Here is a 21,955-nt window from a genome sequence, read left to right on the forward strand (position 1 = left end):
AACATATTTAAGGCATGTTAACTTAGGAACCTGCATATGACTCATTTGGTTACCCGTTACGCATTTTCGCGTTCGGATCGGCTTATGTGACTAGTTTGCATAAATTAGCCGAAACGGGTCAAACCTTATCGTTTTCATCTCAAAATCCAGAATGTGTTTAGTTTACCTATATTAAACAAGTGTCCAAGCTTGTCGGGTCAAAACCACATTCTAAAACCGGTCTTCGCTTTATCATGCGTTTGAACCGTGTCTTCCTTTTGAAAACTAACCGGTCTAAGTCTAAGTTTAATTAAAGGCCCGTTAGGATTCTAATATGTTATTAAAAACCTTCATTCCAGATTAGGAGCCCAGTAAAAGCTACGTGCACTTGCTGTTTTTGATTTATACATTGCTCAGGTAAATACTCTTAACTTATTTCCCCTATACGGGCTTGGGATACGGTACTATAAAAGTACCGCTTGGTCGGGTGTATGTAGTCATTTAAATCATATTGTGATTGATGTATTTACATAACCTGTTTAATATGTATTATTTGGTGTATGGCTTTTGGGGGTTAAATGACCATGTCCCGGATATCCTTGGCATCATTCAAAGAAATGGCCACGACCTAAGCACGAGGTGTAGGCGTACACCTGACAGCTGCATTATGTAAAAACTGGTAGCCCACTTAAAGGAATCAGCCTTGTGGGTATTATACCTGTGGCGTGTCAGTTAATCTTGACCGGCCCTATAAACCGGCCCTGATAGACGAAAAATAAGTAAAATTGTATACAAGATTATTTTTAAATAATTGTCCCAAGTTATAAAAATATATTTTCGTCTAAGTGCATTCAAATCAATTTTCCTAAAACGTGTTCAAAATGAGTCAGTTAAGTTGTATTTACCAGTGTAAACTGACGTATTTTCCAAAAAGGCTAAGTGCAGGTACTATACATAATAGGCTAGCTACTCCAGACATCATTACTCAAGTCTCGCAAGCTTTAGATGTCAAAGTCTGTTGAACAATTTTCCTTTTTATTTTGATCCGCCTGTGGATCTGTTTCAACTATCTTGTGATACATATATTACAATTTATTCAGTTGAAATGAATCCATCTTTCTGCTCCCGCTGTGCCTTTATAATTTGTGTTGTCTGACTATGATGATATCAACTACGTCACGATACTCCCCACCGGGCCCACCGGTAATACGTGGAAATATCAGGGTGTGACATCCACCTAGTATATAATAAAGGAACAAAGGTTGGGACACATGTCCCCTTCACATTCATCTGAGACAGGTGTCAACCCCTCATTTCATTTGCTATCGTGTTCATTATCCAGCCTATCCACACCTCCCTTCCTAACCCTAATCATTTCCCCCAAATTTCGAATTTCAGCCGTCTCTCTATTTTGGTTCTATCCTTTATTCTCAATCAATTCTTCTACATCAAATACATCAAAGATCTACTTTTTTCTACTCTTCACCTTCATCGCAATCTAAAAGCTATTTGGAGGTTCGATTTCTGTTTATTGATTTCGATTTATTTGGGGTAAAATCATCTCAATCTTGTGTTCCACATATAAGATATTTTCTTTAGGGTTTCCACACAATCCAAAAGCTGACCTGCCACAGACCACCTCTTCATCCTGTTCTTCAGGCAAGATTTCTTTCATCTCATATCTATTAATTTCATTACAAACGATGATGATTTTGTGATGTATTTGAACTTAATCGCATCAGATATGATGAATTTCATATGAGTTGCTTTATCGGTGATGCATTTTGTGATATTTTTGAACTTAATCGCATCAGATTTGGTGAATTTTGTATGATTTGCGCTAACAGAGATGAGTTTTGTGATGTTTATGAACTTAATCGCATCATATTTGTGCTTTTTTTAGTTTATTTAGGTATGATGTTGTATTATTCACATCTAATTGGTGTTGTTAGTTTATATTATTAGAAACTTTGTTACATCAGTAGATAATACAAATTGAGTTTTATGTGATTTGCTCAAACGATGATGAATTTTGTGACGTTTTTTAAACTTAATCGCATCAGATTTGTGCATTTTTTAGTTATGATACTATACTCTTCACATTGAATGTTTGTGTTGTTAGTTTATGCTAACAACGAGACTCTTCGAACTTATATCGGATTGATTCATTATTGTTTGATCAGTAATTGACGAATAAGAAATAAAAAAAAGTAAGTATTCTTTGATGATTTGCTTGATATCTTTGATTTATTTGCCAATAAACCCTAATTTACCTTTTAACATTTTAATCAATTGTGTTTGTGGTTTTTTTTTGTTAAACTTTGATTTTAAATGTCTTTGACCCTTACAGTTTGATTACTGAATTGAATATGTATTTAATCGACTATGTTTGTTGTTTTATTGAATGCATATAGATTTTAAGTCTTCTTGATCAAATGGAAGTGGATCCCAAAGGTTGCAGATATTTTTAAGTCTTCTTAAAACTGCTAAAAAAGATATTAAGTTGAAACTATTAAATTAATCTTTCCATTTTTTGTTTTCTTAATGCAGGTCATCTTGGAAGTTGCTCCTGAAACTTTCTGCCAGTTAATAACAATGGTTTTAAATAATTCACAATGGTTCTAACCATGAAGTGTAAGTTGGTTTCTATTTTACGCATAGTTTAAAGTTGGGTTGTATAATTCTGAAGAAAAAAAAGTGTAAGGTGTTTTCATTTTCATGCAGTACTTCAATCAGACTCCTTCACAGTTGAGAAATGCTTTGATATGAGCAAGGTGTCTTAAATGTTAGCTGTGCAATCAGAGCTCTCAAAAACAAAGCAGGGCTCACATGATGTTTTTATATATTTGTCATACACGTTTAGATTTAAGAACCACATTTAATATGATAAAATGTTTTTTGAGTTTGTTTTCCCCTTTCATTAGCTATGCAAAACCGCCTAATCAATGGAAGTCAAGACAGACTTCAAGGGAATCCGCATACAGTGATTTATTTCTACTTTTGATGCTGGAGACGTCGATAATGAACTGGCGCAAATCGAATATGTCGAAGACATCTACAAACTCTACAAACTTGTAGAGGTAAAACTTAAAAGATTGTTTATATAGTTTTCTTGAGTTTCTTAACGTGGATTGTCAAAAAAGTCACAAAACTGGGTTAAAATTGCACTTTTCTTGAATTTCTTGATGTGGGTAGTAAATAATATGGGTTGATTTACCTTTTTATTGAATTTGTGTTAAATTTACTATTTTATTAAGTTTCTTGAAGTGGGTTGTCAAAAAAAAATCACAAAATTGGGTTAAATTTACAGTTTTCTTTAATTGATGTGGGTTGTTAAAAAAGTCATAAAATTTGGGTTAATTTACAGTTTTCTTGAATTTCTTGATGTTGTATTAAGTATCTTGATGTGGGTTGTTAAAAAAGTCACAAACTTGGATTAATATATTGTTTTCTTGATGTGGGTTGTCGACGAGAAAGAGAGGCCCGAATCATCGCGATCGCGGAACAAGAAGCCTCAGTCTTCACTTACTTCTACACTCACTGCCAGGAGCAAAGCTGCCTGTGGACTGAACTATAAACCGAAAAACATTGTCGATATTAATGCTGGAGATGTCGATAATGAACTGGCGCAAGGCGAATATGTCGAAGTCATCTACAAATTCTACAAACTTGTAGAGGTAAAACTTAATAGATTGTTTATATAGTTTTCTTGACTTTCTTAATGTGGGTTGTCAAAAAAAGTAACAAAATTGGGTTAAATTTTGCACTTTTCTTGAAATTTTGATGTGGGTAGTCAGGAATATGGGTTAATTTACTTTTTTATTGAATTTTTATTATCTAAATTTACAATGTGTAATGGGATCTCATCTAACATGATATTATTTTTCAGCCTCAATTGGCAGCATCAGCTTTGCAAGAATCCACGTCCCAATCCTGATATTAAAACTCTGTTTATCGATCATACTTGTATTCTAACAATGGGGGTTGGGGTCCTCCCCCTACCAACAGTTCCCTTGCTGGACCTATTCGGCTATTCCTAAAGCTGGTGTATTTCGTCCTATTAGAGCATATGGTGTAAGTGTAGTTAAATGTTCCAATCTCCTGCCTTCATTTAAATATTATTATACACAGTTTATATAAGGTAAACTTTTCTCTGTATAGCTATTTCAATATTGTATACAAAGAAGTTTTTAATGTTTTAAATTTAACTTTTTAAAACCGTATGTCACACGGGATATAAGCTAGTATTCTGTATATGATAACTTATTTTCTATTCATCATTATCCTTCTATTAAAAACCAAACGTTAGGAAAATATATTCATATAATAATGACCATATATTCATATAATAATGACCAGCGTTGTTATATAACTAAGAAAGTATTCATATATATTCATATAATAATGATCAACGTTGTTTATAACTAAGAAAGTATTCATAAAATGTGATTCGAGTTAGACAAAAACGTGTTACAATATAAATATGCGTGGCACCTGGATAATTTAATAATTCTGTGATAGAAACTTTCTAAAAATTAACTGCTAAAAAGCCAAATATTACCAAAAATATATTTCCACTTAATCTAAAACCCATCAAAAAAATATATTTCCACTTTATCTAAAATCTAAGTGTGAGGTGAATGGTTAGATACCACTTTCTTTTCCAACAAAAGTTAGCAAAAGAGGATTTAAAAACATCGATTTAAGTTAACATTTTTTTAATATATGTTAAAATTATTATTGAATATAAAGGAAATAATTTGGTTGAAAACCTATATTATATTTAATAAAATGTAGGGTTTATTTATTATGAGATAATAAATAAACAACACACGAATCACTACCAAATCAAAACCTATATATGCATTAATATTGTTAGACGAAGGGAAAATAAAGGCAACTAATAGTAGCGTCCTGGCACTCGGTTATGACACTATCCCTAACCATTTGGATTTATTATGTTACTAGCTCGCACTCGCTATAGCAATCGAAGTAGAAAAATAAAAAAAGTAAAAATAACGTCCTCATATTTTCAAAAAGATTTCAACATGCTTTATATCGAAGGAGCAATGAAAACGGATGCCGATATTGATGTCTTTCAGTTGAAATCGTTCAGTTAGTTACGACATCGGTACGTCACCGGTTAAAACAATAAATTACTATTAATCGGCGATTTCAATTCAGTTTGGTATTAGAACGACACAATATCTATTTTCAATATAATTTATATCGCATTGTTGAAAAAAATAAACATAATTATAGAGTTAAATTCATTAAAAAGTTAACGTTCCCAAGTTAAAACTAATATCTAAAAATTTATAATCACTAATCTAATTAGATAATAAATAATAATATATTATTAAACAATTCAAAAATATCTAAAAATAATCATTAGTTTTCATCAAAACCTTAAAATCATATGTTATATTATTAAATAATTAAAACAAATATTTAATTATTGTTAAACAATTAAAGCAAATACCTATTTAATAATCATTACTATTCATCAACACTTAGATTTATATGTATATTATTATTATTATTATTATTATTATTATTATTATTATTATTATATTAGATATTGAAACTGATAAGGGAATGAATTGCAATTTAAAAAATGTATCATTGCCATTCTATTGTCCTATTCAGTTACCCTTAAAAGAATAGAATGAATCATGTCGTAAAAGAAAAAAAAAAAGATGAAGGATTAAAATGCCAATAATTAAAAATAACAAAATCATCCATACATAAACAATAATAACAATGACAATGCCGATTGTAATATCAATATCAATAATATTAATATTAGTATTAATAACAACAACAATAATAATAAAAATAATAACAACAATTGTATAGTAGTGTTTGGTATGAAAGAATTGAAGCTAGAATGAAAGTGATCATTCCGAGAGAATGAAAGAAAACATGTTTGATTTCGTGCATTAATGAAATGGATCATTTCGTCAGGAATGTGAAATCTTCCATTTCAAATACTACATTCCTTACCGAATGATCAATTATATTAATGTATAATAACCAATATATTATTTCATTCCAGTGTAATGCTTCATTCCATTCCGCCTTCGGTTCTTTCAAACCAAAGACTACCATACAATTGAAAACAAAGTATTAAGTTTTTAATCTTCTGCCTTCAATTCTTTCAGACCAACGACTACCATATAATTGGAAACAAAGTATTAAGTTTTCAATTTATGTTTTTTAGTTTGTATACCAACACATAATTCCATTAATTCATCAGGTGCTTTATATGGAAGGCGACGTGGAGAGTAGAGACACCGTGAAAAGACATGCAAAAACTCAGCACCTGAAGATCCTACTCAATATCAAGCATCAACAAGTAAAAGGGGACGAGAAAAGAGTACAAAAAATATATGAAAGTAGAAGAATTGGGTTTGAACGAAATTTATGTTTTTATTATGAACGGAATTTATGTTTTTTGAACGGAATTTATGTTTTTATTATGAGTATTATGTTTTTGTGTGTATTGTTTGACAAGAGTAACAAGTAGACGAATTGGGGTGATACTACATAATCTGGGTAAATATGTAGTTGATTTTACATATTAGAATGGGGAAATATGTAAATATTCATTTAATAAGTTATTAAGGGTAAAATAGTCATAAATAAGAGTCATTTAAATGAAAAGGAGAAATATGTAATATATATGAGTTAGGGAGGGGAAATATGTAATTGATTTTATGGTTTGGGGAAATACGTAATAAGGAGGCTTAGGATGGGGAAATATGTAAAAATCCCAATATAACTAGGGTTAAGACCCGCCCGTGGTGCGGCGCGGGTACATCGTAAACATTCAATGGATTAGTCCAAACGTTATATGATGCATTAACCATATGAAAACACACATTTCGACGTATCCAGTTAAACTCAATGTAACCTGTATATGCATTGTGATTGGATCAAACATAAACTAAATCAAATTCATATCGAACAATCATAACGTATTATATGTGACCCAACTCATACATAGAAAACGTAACGGGTATTAAGGAAAATATACACATGTAATCGAAAGGTATTAATTAGAGCTTTCGAAACAAGAAGAGAGAAACATACATAAAATAAACACGAAAACATATTATATCTGGCATGAATCATTTCCCAAAAAAGTTTACGTCGAAACGTAGAACAACTTGAAATTATACGAAAACGTACATAAAAATATGCACGTAAAAATGGTTTCTTTAAACGAAAACGTATTATATTGACTCGTCTATAAAAAAAGTTTACGTCGAGATGTAGAACAAAGCATATTTATACATACCCGTACATAAAATATGCACGTAAAAAATAGTTTTTAAGTAAAAGAAGTATAGGGGTAAATAGAAACAAAATATTAGTAAAAAATTTAATAGGTTAAAAATGTCCGTAAAACCGTGTCAAGTAGCACCAATGCCACAACCACGTCGACTCTCAACATCGTAAAAATAAAATAGATAAAATGATAAAAATCACACTAAACGAAAAGCAGACTAAAATCGTTCAACCACGCACACCCATTACAGTATGTTAATACGAAGAAATTAACCAGAAATGTATACGTAGAAAATAATAACTTAGTTGATCTAGGACCCGCCCGTTGCGACGAACTTTTCGAAAGGGAAAAAATGGACGCGTTGTGACGGGGCTGACAAATATGAAAAATAGAGCAAAAAATGTTGAACCTCACATGAACGCTACGACATGTTAACTCGCAAAATTTAGAACGAAATATAAAACGAAAAACTTGCGAAAGATAAAAAGTATGAGGGACCAAAGTTGTAAATAACAAAGTGTTGTGTTAAATTACAAAAGATGAAAAACTTTGAGTTAATATGGGTTAAAATGTAAAAGATAAAACTTTTAGGTTGAAAGTGAAATATTAAAGTTTTTTTTTTTTTTTTTTTTTTGAAAAACTACCCAAGCTTTGGGTACAAGTGCTAATACACTAAAAAATTGCTAATTTATATAAGGAACTAGAATTGAGACCCGCCGCAATGCGGCGGGGATTCTTTAGTTATAACTAAGTCGATTTAGGACCCACACGTTATGTTAAACCTGTCAAGCGGAAAAAATTAGACGATGTAAAAACTTTCACCCGCACACGCACGTTGTGTCGTGTTAACTCGCAAAATTTAGAACGAAATATAAAAACGTTAAACCAAAGACGCACGTTGCAATGTGTTAAGTCACAAAATTTAGAAACAAGCATAAACGAAAAATTTGCGGAAAATGAAAACTATAAAGGACTAAAGTTGAAAGTAAAAAAAGTTGCGAGGATAGATTGCAAAAGATAAAAAGATTTGGGTTAAAAGTAAAAAAAAACAAATAGTTTTTGTTTAAAAGTAATTTATGAAATACTTTTTGGTGAAAAGTAAAAAAATCAGTTTTTTTGGAAAACCCCCAAAGCCAAGGTCACGACAACCATATGCATAACCATTTCTTCTTTAGAAACCCCCCAAAGCACACCCTGCGTTGCGGCGGGGCGTAAAACAGTGTCAAATAGTACTAATGTCACACAACCGTCATCAACCACCAACACTGACTCGACCTAGGATTTGCATGTTGCGACGAACCTGTCAAACATGAAAAAATAGAGGTAAAAAACATTGAACCACACATGCACGTTGCGTCGTGTTAACTTGACAAATTTGAAACAAAACATAAAAAAGTTGAAGCACACTCATACGTTGCGTTGTATTAAGTCGAAAAATTTAGAACTGTACGTAACATGAAAATTTGCCAAAGATCAAAAGTATAAGTGACAAAAGTTGTGAAGTTAAATTGCAAATAATGAAAATTTTTGGGTTAAAGTTAAAAAAAACAAATTATGTAAGATTAAAATTGCAAAAGCTAAAAACCTTTGGGTTAAAAGTAAAAAATCAAGTTTAGTTTTGGGTTAAAGTTAAAAAAAAAAACAAATTATGTAAGGTTAAAATTACAAAAGCTAAAAACCTTTAAGTTAAAAGTAAAAAAATCAAGTTTTTTTTTGTTTGAAAAACTCTCAAAGCACAAGGTACAAATAGTTATGCAGAAAAAACTTGCTTATTTATATATGGAATAATAATAATAATAATATATAAAGGGTAATTTTGTCACGTTTTTGTTGTACAGAGAAAAAATTAAAATTAAAATAATATACGAAATTACTTTATCTTATCCTATAAACTTAAAAAAACTAATTAGTACTTAAATATTAATATATGAAGGGTAATTTTTGTCATGTTTTTGTTGTACATAGAAAATTAAAAGAAAGGGTGAATTACATTTTTCGTCCTTTAAGTTTGTATCGGAATGCAATGGATAACCTTTAACTTTAATAATTACAATCACGGTCCTTTATTTTTAAAACTTATTACACCTTACATCCTTTAGTACTAATCCAGTTAAATTTATCAGTTAAGTTTAGTCATGTGCAAGGCACATGAGGGTATTTCAGTCATTTTCACACCACCATTTTATTTAATTGTATATTTATGAAGGAAACCCTAACCTTTTGTCACCGTTCTTCTTCTTCACATCCACCACCAACAACCCACAACCACTACCACTGTGAAGACAGCCACCACCACCATCGAATCCCACCACCACAACAGCTACCACCTGAAACTTCCGTCAAACCCAACCCTTCACCGCCCCACCTTTAACTGTGGCCCAGATCTGCAACAGAGTTTTCGATCTGCTTTTGTTTTGCCAGTTTTTTGCTCCATCGGAAGCCCATAGTTCACCACCGTTCCCCTTTCTCTCTCTCTCTCATACTTGCTTTCCGTCTCTCTCTCTCTCTCTCTCTCTCTCTCTTTGTTTCTTATTATTTTGTAAATTCAAGTTCTTAATGTCGTGAAATATGTTTTTTAATGGCTGCATTTTATTCCAAATCAAACATATGTACAAACTTCTGCATTTAGCAAGAAGCTACAACAGAAGCTTTCAAGCTTTCAGCTTTCAGTTCAAAAAATATATATATATCATCCACCCCTAACATAAACTCTGAGAAAATTAATTGATTTTAAATCTTTGGTCTGTGCACAGAGAATGATATTCATGCCAAATTTGATTTTGGAGAACAAGTGGAGGGAGTTAAAGAAACAGAGATGAGGTAGGGAATGATCTATGTTTATGGGTAAAGGGGAATGATCTATGTTTTTAGAGTAAACTTCCGTTTTGCTCCCTGTGGTTTGGTCAGTTTAACGGTTTTGCCCCAAACCTTTAAAAATAGTCATTTTACTCCCTGATGTTTTAGTTTTGTTGCCAGTTTGCTCCCTGCGGGGAGCAAAATGGAAAAACAAACAATTTGGATGGAGTTAGAGGCGGGGAGCAAACTGGCAAAAAAACCGAAACATCAGGGAGTAAAATGACTATTTTTAAAGGTTTGGAGCAAAACCGTTAAAGTGACCAAACCACAGGGAGCAAAACAGAAGTTTACTCATGTTTTTATGTCTGTATTTATATCTTTTTGTTTTTTTAATTTTTTGGTTTAGTTGTTATTTTTTATGTTTATTTATTTGGGTGTAAAAGACATAAATGCCCTCATATGATATGACTTAACTTTTAAATTTAACCAGGTTAGTGTTAAAGGATGTAAGTTGTAATGAGTTTTACAAATAAAGGACTGTGACTGTAATTATTAAAGTTAAAGGGTATCCATTGAAGTCTGATACATACATAAAGGACGAAAGGTGTAATTTACCCTAAAAGAAATAAACACACACATCGACTATTACCGCCGCTATATAAACCGCACCGTCTACTCGACTTTCAAACAACCATCCATCAATTAATTACACACAAAACACACACATACTAGCCATGGCTGCTTCCATCAACCTCATAATTACGTCGTCGTTTTTATGTGTTTTGCTCTTCGAATCTGGTGGTTTGTGTGAATCAGACGTTCTTCACATTGAAACATATGCAATTACTGAATTAGACGTTCCAGGGCTTTACATATTCGGGGACTCATTGGTGGACTTTGGAAACAATAATTACTTGGATACTCTCGCCAGAGCTAATTTTCCTTATAACGGTATTGATTTCCCTACCGGACCCACCGGACGCTTCTGTAACGGAAAAAATGTAGCTGACTTTCTAGGTACGGTATTTTTTTTCACAACAATTTATAGATTTTCTATGACAAATACACCACAGTTGTACTCTCTGAACTCCAATATTTTTGGTTGTGTGGTGTATAATTGTACACTATTTACCACCACCAGGATGTCCCTTTGGGGACTTCTAGGTGCGGTATATATATATATATATATATATATATATATATATATATATATATATAGGGTAAGGTTCATGCGAGAACCACCCTTATTGCGAGAACCGCGAGAACCAATGTGAACACAAAATAAAATCTAAAAAAAATCAAAAAAGCACTCAAAAATTTTTTTTTATTTTTTTTAATATTTTTTAACAAAAAATCGCTATATTTCGTTCCATAAAAAAAAAAAAAAAAAAAAAAAAAAAAAAAAAAAAAAAACTTTTTTTTTCGAGTAACAGTTATCCATGCACATGTGCATATGTATCATTACTTCAACAAATTCGGTAATACATTATCAGGAATAGACAATTGCACTTTAATTTACAATACCATTAGTAATACACTACTTTTTACAATACCAATATTCAAAATGCACATGTGCATAATTAGGTATAACCATGATATAACGTGTTTTGGTACAAAAAGTTTGTGATTTTGAATGGAGAAGTAAGACCCATATACATGTTTTTGGTTAGTTATATCTAGTGGTTGATGGTTTGGTTATAGTTGTCAATTTTTTATGTAATATGTTGATTGGATGGTATAAATGGTGTTTACATACATGTAATAAAGTGAAAATATTGTTAATGGTATTGTATTATGGATGGTAGGAGGTAATGGTATTGTATTATGGATGGTAGGAGGTAATGGTAGTGTATTATGGATGGTATGATAGATGAAAGGGAAAGTGTATTCAAAGTGGTGTACCAAAACACCTTATTTCATGTTGATACATATAATGCACATGTGCATTTCTAATATTGGTAATGTAAAAAGTAGTGTATTACATATGGTAGTGTAAATGAAAGTGCAATTGTCTAATATATGTAATGAATTACGGAATTTGTCAAAGAAATGACAGAAATGCACATGTGCATGCTTGTGTATTATGGATGGAATGATAGATGAAAGAGAAAGTAGTGTACCAAAACACCTTATTTCCTGTTGATACATATAGATGCACATGTGCATTTCTAACATTGGTAATGTAAAAGATAGTGTATTACACGTAGTAGTGTAAATGAAAGTGCAATTGACTATTATTTGTAATGAATTACGGAATTTGACAAAGAAACGACACATATGCACATGTGCATGGATAACTGTTACTCGAAATTTTTTTTTTTTTTTTGAAATTTTTTTTTATTTTTTTATTAACAAAATATAGCGATTTTTTCAAAAAAAATAGTAAAAAAAAAAAAAAAATTTTTGGGTGTTTTTTAGATTTTTTTAGGAATTACTGTTTGTGTTCACACTGGTTCTCGCGGTTCTCGCAATAAGGGGTGGTTCCTAACGGATCTTTGTCCTATATATATATATATCTATACTATATAATAAAAGAAACCACTTTAGGGACACATGTCATCATATTAGACCATCTCTTATAGATAATTATTATTTTAATTTAATTTATTCTAATTAATTATATATAACCTTCAACCTAAATATTATTTCATTTAATAATATATATTATATAAAATGTTAACGAAATAAAAAAAAAATAGGATAACATCACATGTATCAAATATAGGATCACATTGAATGACTACATGTAAATCGATTACTTTTTATAAATTTTCGATAATTATTATTTAGTTTAAACATTTAAGAAATAACGGATAAAGTTCCATAAAATATCTTAATAATTGAAACAAATATCGAGCATTTTCATAACGAGAGTGGAGGGAACGATTTTCTTGCTTAACAAATTATTTATTTAATTTAAGAGTAAATTACGATTTTGGCCCCTATGGTTATATCACTTTTACCCTTTTAGTCCAAAAATTTTTTTTTAACATCTGAGCCCCTAACGTTTTTTTTCTAAACCTTTTGGCCCCTAACATTTGATGTTGGTTAAAAAATTCTTTTTTGGGCTAAAAGGGTAAAAGTGATATAACCATATGGGCCAAAATCGTAATTTAAAATGGAAGAAGAATAATAACTACATTTATCATACTAATGAATTTATCAAAAAATAACCATTCATTTAAGATGCAACTCACGTCCAGATATTTAAATTTTAAAGTTATATATAATTATCAATATTTATACTTATCTAATTAAGTTAAATATTATTTTGTAGCTATAAGTTTATCTAATTGGCTTATTGCTATATGTCTAATCTCGACATTTCAATAATTTTTAAGAACTAATAAATTAAGACCACTGTTATTTAACTAAAACTTAAGGTTATTAAATGTATGTTCACATGACTTTTAAAACTCATGAGAAAGTAGATGATACATTTGTCTTCTAATCGATGGTTCAAATGCTTTCATATTTATAAACTTGACAAACATCACAAGTTTTGATCATACATGGCACAAAATTTTGTTCGGATATTAGAAAAGTGTCTTAAAATATTGTTTTTTAATTATTAAATCTCTGTTATTAACCATTTGATTTTTTATTTATTTAACCCGTGTAATACACGGGGTTATAACCTAGTATATATATATATTACATGCAATAGCACTAATGTTTAATATTTGTGAAATTTTGGAATTTTGAAATGTTATAATTTGCAGCGGAAAAGGTCGGACTACCATCGCCACCACCGTATCTGTCACTGGTGTCGGAATCGAAGAATTTGAGTAGCACCAATGCTACGGTTACCGGAGTCAGTTTCGCATCTGGAGGTTCCGGTGTGTTCAACGGATCAGAGGCACTAGATGTAAAATCCTAATAACTCATGAACAACGTCTACTTATATGACATACTCTTATCAACAACAAATAAGTATCTATCTAACAACTTAATATGCATGATATTTTTTATGTAAGTTTAATCTTCTTGTCTTAAAGTATCATTTTATAATTCTTAAATTTTTATTAATAATTAAAGGGTTTAATATTTTTTATTTAATCTATGTAATACACGGGTTTAAAACCTCCTTGTTAAAAAAACAAGAAATATGTTTAATATTGTTTTAGCTAGGGGTGCAAACGAGCCGAGCCGAGCCCGAGCTCGACCAGGCTCGAGCTCGAGCTCGATTAACTGATGAGAGCTCGGGCTCGAGCTCGACTCGATTCGAGCTTTGTTTTCAAAGCTCGAGCTCGGCTCGTTGGTATTTTCTCAAGCTCGGGCTCGGCTCGTTTATTATCTATTAATTAATATATTAAATAAAAATAACATAAATAATAGACTTTTTATGCTCGCGAGCCCGATAAGTGAAGCTCGGGCTCGTTTACTCAATAAGCTTATTTTTAGGTTCGAGGTCTGCTTGTAAACAAGTTAAAATAGTCTCGGCTCGTTTACACTAAGGCTCGACGAGCCTAACGAGCTTCACATGCGAGGCTCGAGCTCGGGCTCGATAAATAAACGAGCTTTATTTTAAGCTCAAGCTCAGCTCGGGCTCGATAAGGCTCGGCTCGTTTCGAGCTTTTTCTCGAGCCGATCTCGAGTAACTCGCGAGCCGCTCGGCTCGTTTACACCCCTAGTTTTAGCTATCCTCCCATTTGAGTTTAATATATGATATTATTCTATTTGTATTTTCAGCCTAGTACAATTTCATTGCCGGAACAGGTGGACTACTATTCTCTTGTCTATGACCAACTGGTTCAACAATTGGGCTTAGACGGAACCCGAACCCACTTAGCCAAGTCCTTATTTCTATTAGTCATCGGAAGCAATGACCTCTTCAACTACTTCAACATAGACTCCAAACTCCCTGCTCAATACACCGTGCAACAATATGTAGATCGCATGGTCTCCACACTCAAACCACTTTTGAAGGTAACTCCATATATAGCTTTTAATCAAGGCGTAAGGAAATTGTATTATCGACTTTTCAAATCATTATGGTTACAATTATTTCGCAAACGTATTGATCATTACAGCAAATGTATGGGTTGGGAGCACGTAAATTTGTAGTGAGTGGAGTTGGAGTGATTGGTTGTTGTCCAGCACAAAGAAAGCCCAACAACAACAGCGAGTGCAACCTAGAAGCAAATTACGGGTCAACAACGTACAATGATGGTCTCAAGGCTTTGCTAAATGAACTGAAATTAGAATCTTCAGATATGCACTACACTTATTTTGATACGTACAATGTTATGAGTGACCTTATCCAACGTCCTGAAACTTATGGTACTAAATACATAGTAACGTCATGCAGGGGCGGATTTAGAGCCTTTTTACGGGTTCCCAGGAACTCAGTCGATTTGGAAAAAAAACGTTTTTTTGTAGTGTAAACCTTGTATGATTTGGAAAAAAACGTTTTTTTGTAGTGTAAACTTTGTATGATTTGGAAAAAGGAACCCAGTAAAAAAACTAGCTGGATCCGCCACTGACGTCATGTTTATTTTTGTTTCTTAAGTTTTCAATAGAAGTTTCTAGAAGTCTCACAAAACTGGTGTTGTTTCAGGAATTACAGAGATAAAGGAAGCATGTTGCGGACGTGGCAACCTAAAAGCCGACGTCCCTTGCGTCCAATGGTTCGGGGCAGACTACTGCCCCAACCGAAAAGACCATCTTTTCTGGGATCTATACCATCCAACAGAATCCACATATAATATTTTTGCTAGCTTTCTTTATAATGGATCTCAACAGGTTACGACCCCAATGAATGTGGAACAACTTGTTAACATCTAAGATGAGAACTTGAACACGTGCTCTCTAGATATTTATGCGTTCAGTTTGTGCTTATATTATGCGTTCAGTTTGTGCTTATAATGGATCAAAAAAAATCAAATAAAACCTATGTTTCCCCTAGATTTCAGTGATAAGGTTTGTTGATCTAGTTATTGTAACTCGGCTATGTCGGTGTTGGTTGTTTGATTGGTATGTACTTATATAGTTATGTGATATATCGAAATAAATGATAGGTGGGATTTTATATTTGAGGTAAGACCGTGGGGTATGGTGGGGCGGGGGTTTGGGGTATGGGTTGACACGTAGCTTGGGTGTGCTTCGCTGGGATGACCCACATTGAAGACGGTATGGTGGGGACTGGGGCGGGGGTTTGGGGCGTGGCCAACCCAAACCGCATATTTTTATATTTTTAAAACAAATTTAAATTTTTTAATAATGTTTTTTAAATAAAGAAAATTACATAAAAAAATTCCTAGTGCTTGTAATATTTTTTCTTTATCTCTTCTCTCGTCTCTGACATTAGTTCCAACTCTTCACCTGATAGGTGATCGATGGGCTGGGCTAGAAATTTCATATCATCTCGTCTTTATTTCAGGGCATCCCTAGCTTCTTTGTTCTTCCGAATTTCGCCCCTTTGTTGTTGGAATACGTTGAATGTGTCTAACTTGCATGCAATGTCTTCCAACTGATCGCCGTACACTCCCCTACGCGAGCCCGAACTCCCAACTTAAGGCGATGGCGTACCCGATCTTGATTTTTGAGCGCGCCTTTTTGCGGCATCTCTTCCGTATTCTGGCCGGTTTGGCGAATCATCCACAAAGTCCTCAAACTCTTGATCTCGTGCATCCGTATTCTCGGCTTGGGACGAGGGTGTCCTTGACCTTTTGGAAGACGTGTTAGTTTCGCTACCACTGGGGATATTCGCCCACTTGGGATGGAACTTACAAATGTCCCAACAATGCATGAAATGAAAGTCGCTCCCCACATTCATTTTGTATGTAACCAATGCATTTGTCACAAAGTCGGCTTCGGTTTCACCACTTTTTGGGTTTTGCTTTGCCTTATGTAAATAACCACTAAATTTGGTGAGTTGCCCGCTTATCTCGGTCCACTTCGAGGATAAGTTATCATTTTCACGATAAAGCTCCCTTTCCATTTCTTCATGGAATGATTTACTGATCGCGTCCCACAATTGGTTTCTATGTTGAGAATTTTCTATTTTAATAAAAACAAAATCTATACATATAATAAAAGAAACCAACAAAATCTATGTTGAGAATTTCCATGTCTTATGGATAATTATAATTTTAATTTAATCTCTTCTAATTAATTATAGATAATCCTCCTACTAAATATTATTTAGTTTAATTATTACTTTTATAATTATCTATTTACTTCAAATTCAAACTTAATTATCTAATTTGATATTAGAGTAAATTACGATTTTGACCCGTGTGGTTATATCACTTTTACCTTTTTAGCCCAAAAATGAATTTTTAAACATCTGAGCCCTCAACGTCTTTTTTTCTAACCCTTTTGGACCCCAACATCTTTTTTTTATTTTATGATTTTCTCGCCTCATTTAGTTATCTAATTTGATATTAGAGTAAATTACGATTTTGGCTCATGTGGTTATATCACTTTTACCCTTTTAGCCCAAAAAGGATTTTTTTAATATCTGAGCACTCAACGTCTTTTTTTCTAACCCTTTTGGACCCCAACATCTTTTTTTTTATGATTTTCTCGCCTCATTTCCAAACTTATCTTATATTAATTAAATAAATAAATGAATAATGAACTAATACTAAATTTCATCCTACTTTAAATTTTGAATACCATTTTTCTATTTTTCTAATAAAATATGATTCTAAAATTTAAATTGTTAATTTAAGATATTTTTAAATAAAACAAATTATTTATCACGAAAACCAAACTTTGTATTCATATATGAAATATTTTTATTTTCATTACTAAAAAAATTATGAGTAAGCTTCTGTTTTACTCACTGTGGTTTGGTCATTTTAACGGTTTTGCTCCAATAGTTTAAAAATAGCCATTTTCCTCCCTGATCTTTCGAGTTTGTCGCCAGTTTGCTCCCTAATCTTTCGAGTTTGTCGCCAGTTTCCTCCCTGATGGAGTTAGAGGCTGGGAGCAAAATGAAGATAAGTTAGAAAAATTAGGGAGAAAAATGGCTATTTTTAAACTATTGGAGCAAAACCGTTAAAATGACCAAACCACAGGGTGCAAAACGGAAGTTTACTCAAAAATTATTATATCAATTTTATTACGTAATTTATAAATCGACTTTTTGGAATTGGTACCAACATTTTATCACTCAAATAGATATTGATTTGCTTCTTGAATAATATATCTTCTTTTCAAGAAACCATCTTCACAATCATTATATCCATCGCATATCGAGTATTATCCATTAGTATATTGAAATATATGACTTTTTTATTATTGGTATATATAATTAGATTTATTAAACCTGTGTAATACACGTGGTTTTTTATAGATATACCTTTTTTATTATTTACTATACAAAATTACATTTATTCGACCCGTGTAATAGATGAGGTTTTTTTAAGATATAACTTTTTATTATTTGATATATAAAATTAGATTTATTCAATTCGTACAACGGGTTTTTTTAGGATATATATTTTTTATTATTTAGTAACGGAAATTACAATTATTCAACCCGTGTGATACACATATTTTTAAAGATGTAACTTTTTATTATTTGGTATATAAAATTACATTTATTTAACCCGTGTAATAAATGAGGTTTCTTAAAGATCTATTATTTTATTATTTGGTAAACAATATTACATTTATTCAACTCGTGTAAAACAAACGGTTTTAAAGATATAACTTTTTTATTTGGTATATAAAATTAACCCATACAATATGGTTCTTATAGATATAACTTTTTATTATTTAATATATAAAATTATATTTATTCAACCCGTGCAATAAAAGAGGTTTTTAAAGATATATTGTTTTATTATTTAGTATATAAAATTCATTTATTCGACCCGTGTAATACACGGGGTTATAACCTAGTTTAATATATTACAAAGTTATATAAAAAACATAAATATTAAAATAAGGGCTACAAAAATTTTTAAAATACCTGAAGGTGGATGTAGAGATTGTTGAACCCAAGCCCTCGTCAATGCAACTTCTTCCTTAAGGACTCATCTTTGTTGTTTTCGTTTGGCGCTTTCAAGTGCTTTCTCGGCCTCGGTTTTTTTCCTGTGACTTCTCTTCTTGATGGGTTTGGATGCGGAAGGACCATCAATAGGGGGTTGAGTTTCGGGGACGTTTTCGGTTTGGGAAAGGTTGATGGACGTTTGTGAAAGGATGATGGCGTTTGTGGAATTGGGCTAGGTATAGAATCATCGGTGTCAGGGAAGTTAGTATACACACGATTCGAGAGAAACGATGCGTAGCCCGCCATATCGGGCATAGTGGAGTGTAGTAAAAATGGAGGAATTGGATGATTGGGTGGTGGGCTAGGATTTTCTTGTAATGCCCACGGGTTGTTCGGGTCAAAACCACGATTATGGGGATTCATTTTTTCGTATTGTGGTTGGATAATTTTTTTTTTAAATAAGATAGAGATGATTATAGAAGAGGGGGAGTAGTTGTGGTAAAAAAATGAATAGAAATGAGTTTTATAGTGAAAAATTCAATTTTTTTTACACATAGCCGTTGGCCAACGGCTAGCCCAAACGGCTAGTTGACTTGGCCAAACAGATCCCGCAATGTCACCTTGATAGACCCGCCCAATGCCCGAGCTGAATCCCCCGCCCAAGGGGCCACGCCGAAACCTAAGCCCGCCAGGGGTGGTGACTTGGGCGTTTGTGGCCAACCCCCGCCCCATACCCCATATTCTAAGTAACCTGAAATATTTGTAGTGACCAAACAGGGCCGGCCTTGGGCTTGGCCAAGGTGGGCAATCACCCAAGGCTCAGTCTTTCGGAGGGCCTGATATTTTATATATATATATATATATATATATATATATACACACACACACACACACACATATAGGGAGCCGCTAAAATGGAAACCACCTCCAGTTGTAAAAACCGCGAGAACCACTCTCAACCAATCAAATTATGCCAACTAAAAGGGTATTTTGGTCTTTTACCCCAAATGTCATTTCCCCTACCTCTCACCTCATTTATAATTGTCAGATTCTCTGTCTCTCTCCACCTTTTTGAAACTCATCTCCTCTCTCCTCTTAAACCCATCTGGTTATTTTATTTAAAGAGCTTCTTCATCATTTGTTTCCACTTCCATGTTCATCTTCGATGACAGAGAAGTGGAACCGGCGATACTTACGGGCGATACCTACCTGTAACAAATCTGACCACCACCAACTCTTGGTGGCAGCGGAGAAAAGCAGCAGCAACACCGCCGCCACCGCCGTCTTCATCTCTTCCGATCTACCTCAAACACCCCCTCCCTCATGCCCACCGGGCCACTGGCTTTGTGAACCGGTGTTTTGAGCTTCTAACTGTTCGCAGTGGTGGGTGACTATTCGCGTAAGATCTGACAAGGAGATGGGGGAGATGATTTGCGGTGGGTTTGGTGGTGTGGTAGTGGGTTTGGTGGGTGATGGAGGTGTGGCGGCAGTGGTGTGTGATGGTGAGGGTTTTTGACGGCGACGGTTGTGGTGTTTGGTTAGCACTATTTCTCTGAGATTTTTGGGTATGCTTTATTAATTTTTTTGCTGGTGATTCTTTGAATGTTTGAATCTGTGGTTTTGAATGTATGAATGTTTGAACAATGATTTTGGTAGATTTTCGAATAGTGATTTTGCTGGGTTTTGGTGGTGAGTTTGAATGTTTGAATGTTTTGAACAGTCATTTTGGTAGATTCGAACAGTGATTTTTGCTGGATTTTTGCTGGGTGATTTTTGAATGTTTGAATATGTGGGTTTTGCTTGTGCTTTTTGTTAGATTTTCGAACAGTGAACTATGTGGGTTTTGATCCGTTTGGATTTGGGCGGTGATGATGTAAAAAACGCATATTTTGATGACGATGGCGAGGCAAGGATGGTGGAGGGTTGATTTTTGAACCTGCAACCCCACTTTGCAGCCTCTAATTATCGAAAAATCTGAGCCAAAACCTCGTTTTTTTCAAGAATCCACTCGTTCTTTTGATTTTTGTTTGTTGAGTTTTTATACTTTTTTGAGGCGTCGATGATGATAACAATCTATCTCAGACACCTACCGAGTAGCAATTTTCTAGGTGCGTTCGTTTGTGTAAAAAACTTTTAGAAAAAACGTAAAACGTAAAAAGTTTTACGTAAAACGAAAAAAGTTTTACGTAAAACGTAAAAAGTTTTACGTAAAACGTAAAAAGTTTAATGTAAAACGTAAAACGTAAAAAGTTTTACGCAAAACGTATAACGTAAAACGTAAAATTTTTAACGTAAAAAGTTTTACGTAAAACGTAAAAAGTCTAACGTAAGACTTAAAACGTAAAAAGTTTAAAAAGTTTAACGTAAAATGTAAAAAGTGTAAAAAACGGGGCGTTAAAAAAACGTGTAAAAACGGCGCGTTAAAAAAACGACGCATGAAAAAACGACGCTTGAAAAAGCCCGGCGTGCCAAAACCGGCGCGCAAAAAAATTTGACTTGTTAAAAAAAGTTGAATTTAAAAATTCTTTTTAAAAAAATAAAAAGTAATATAATAAAACAAAAAAGTAATTAAAACATAATAAAGACAAAAAGAGAAAAAAGAGTAATTTTACTAAACTACCCTTTTGAATTAAAATGTATTTAATATTCATTTAGTTACTTTTAATCTCATCCATCCATGTTGTTGATCTAATGGTTAGGAACTGGTTCTCGCGGTTCTTACAATTGGAGGTGGTTTTCATTTTAGCGGTCCCCTATAGATACTTACATTATATATATAGGGGAAGGATGTATAGAAAACCCACTTTAATTTAGAAAACCCGGGAAACTCAAAGCTCCCGATGTTTTTTTTTCTTGAAAAAAATTACACATGTTAATACATGTTTTTAAGGGTTTTGGTCAAAAAAATCAAAAAAGCGCCGAGTAGATATTTTAAAAAA

General features: G+C 32.9%; 1 protein-coding gene and 1 long non-coding RNA gene across 2 annotated transcripts; both read left to right on the top strand.

Annotated features, from left to right (window-relative positions):
- The first annotated feature begins 2,532 nt into the window (after positions 1-2,532).
- LOC110939453 lies at positions 2,533-4,079 on the top strand. Its single transcript, XR_004893603.1, has 3 exons — positions 2,533-2,613; positions 2,704-3,656; positions 3,869-4,079. It is a non-coding gene; the product is annotated as an uncharacterized LOC110939453 (long non-coding RNA).
- Positions 4,080-10,751: 6,672 nt separating this feature from the next.
- Positions 10,752-15,889, top strand: LOC110939452 (GDSL esterase/lipase At5g55050). The gene is made up of 5 exons (XM_022181059.2): positions 10,752-11,086; positions 13,792-13,937; positions 14,762-14,998; positions 15,103-15,352; positions 15,630-15,889. Exons 1-5 carry the CDS (start codon positions 10,804-10,806, stop codon positions 15,854-15,856), a joined length of 1,143 nt encoding a protein of 380 aa, XP_022036751.1. The 5' UTR covers positions 10,752-10,803; the 3' UTR covers positions 15,857-15,889.
- The last annotated feature ends 6,066 nt before the right edge of the window (positions 15,890-21,955 follow it).

This window comes from Helianthus annuus, chromosome 5 (assembly GCF_002127325.2).
Source record: "Helianthus annuus cultivar XRQ/B chromosome 5, HanXRQr2.0-SUNRISE, whole genome shotgun sequence".
In the NCBI taxonomy this organism is placed as follows: Eukaryota; Viridiplantae; Streptophyta; class Magnoliopsida; order Asterales; family Asteraceae; genus Helianthus; species Helianthus annuus.

Excerpts from the sequence above, each read along its gene's own strand:
- LOC110939452 (XM_022181059.2), top strand. The coding sequence starts at position 10,804 with ATGGCTGCTTCCATCAACCTCATAATTACGTCGTCGTTTTTATGTGTT. Across the intron at positions 13,938-14,761 it reads ACGGATCAGAGGCACTAGAT|CCTAGTACAATTTCATTGCC; the intron begins GTAAAATCCTAA and ends TTGTATTTTCAG. Across the intron at positions 15,353-15,629 it reads CCAACGTCCTGAAACTTATG|GAATTACAGAGATAAAGGAA; the intron begins GTACTAAATACA and ends GTGTTGTTTCAG.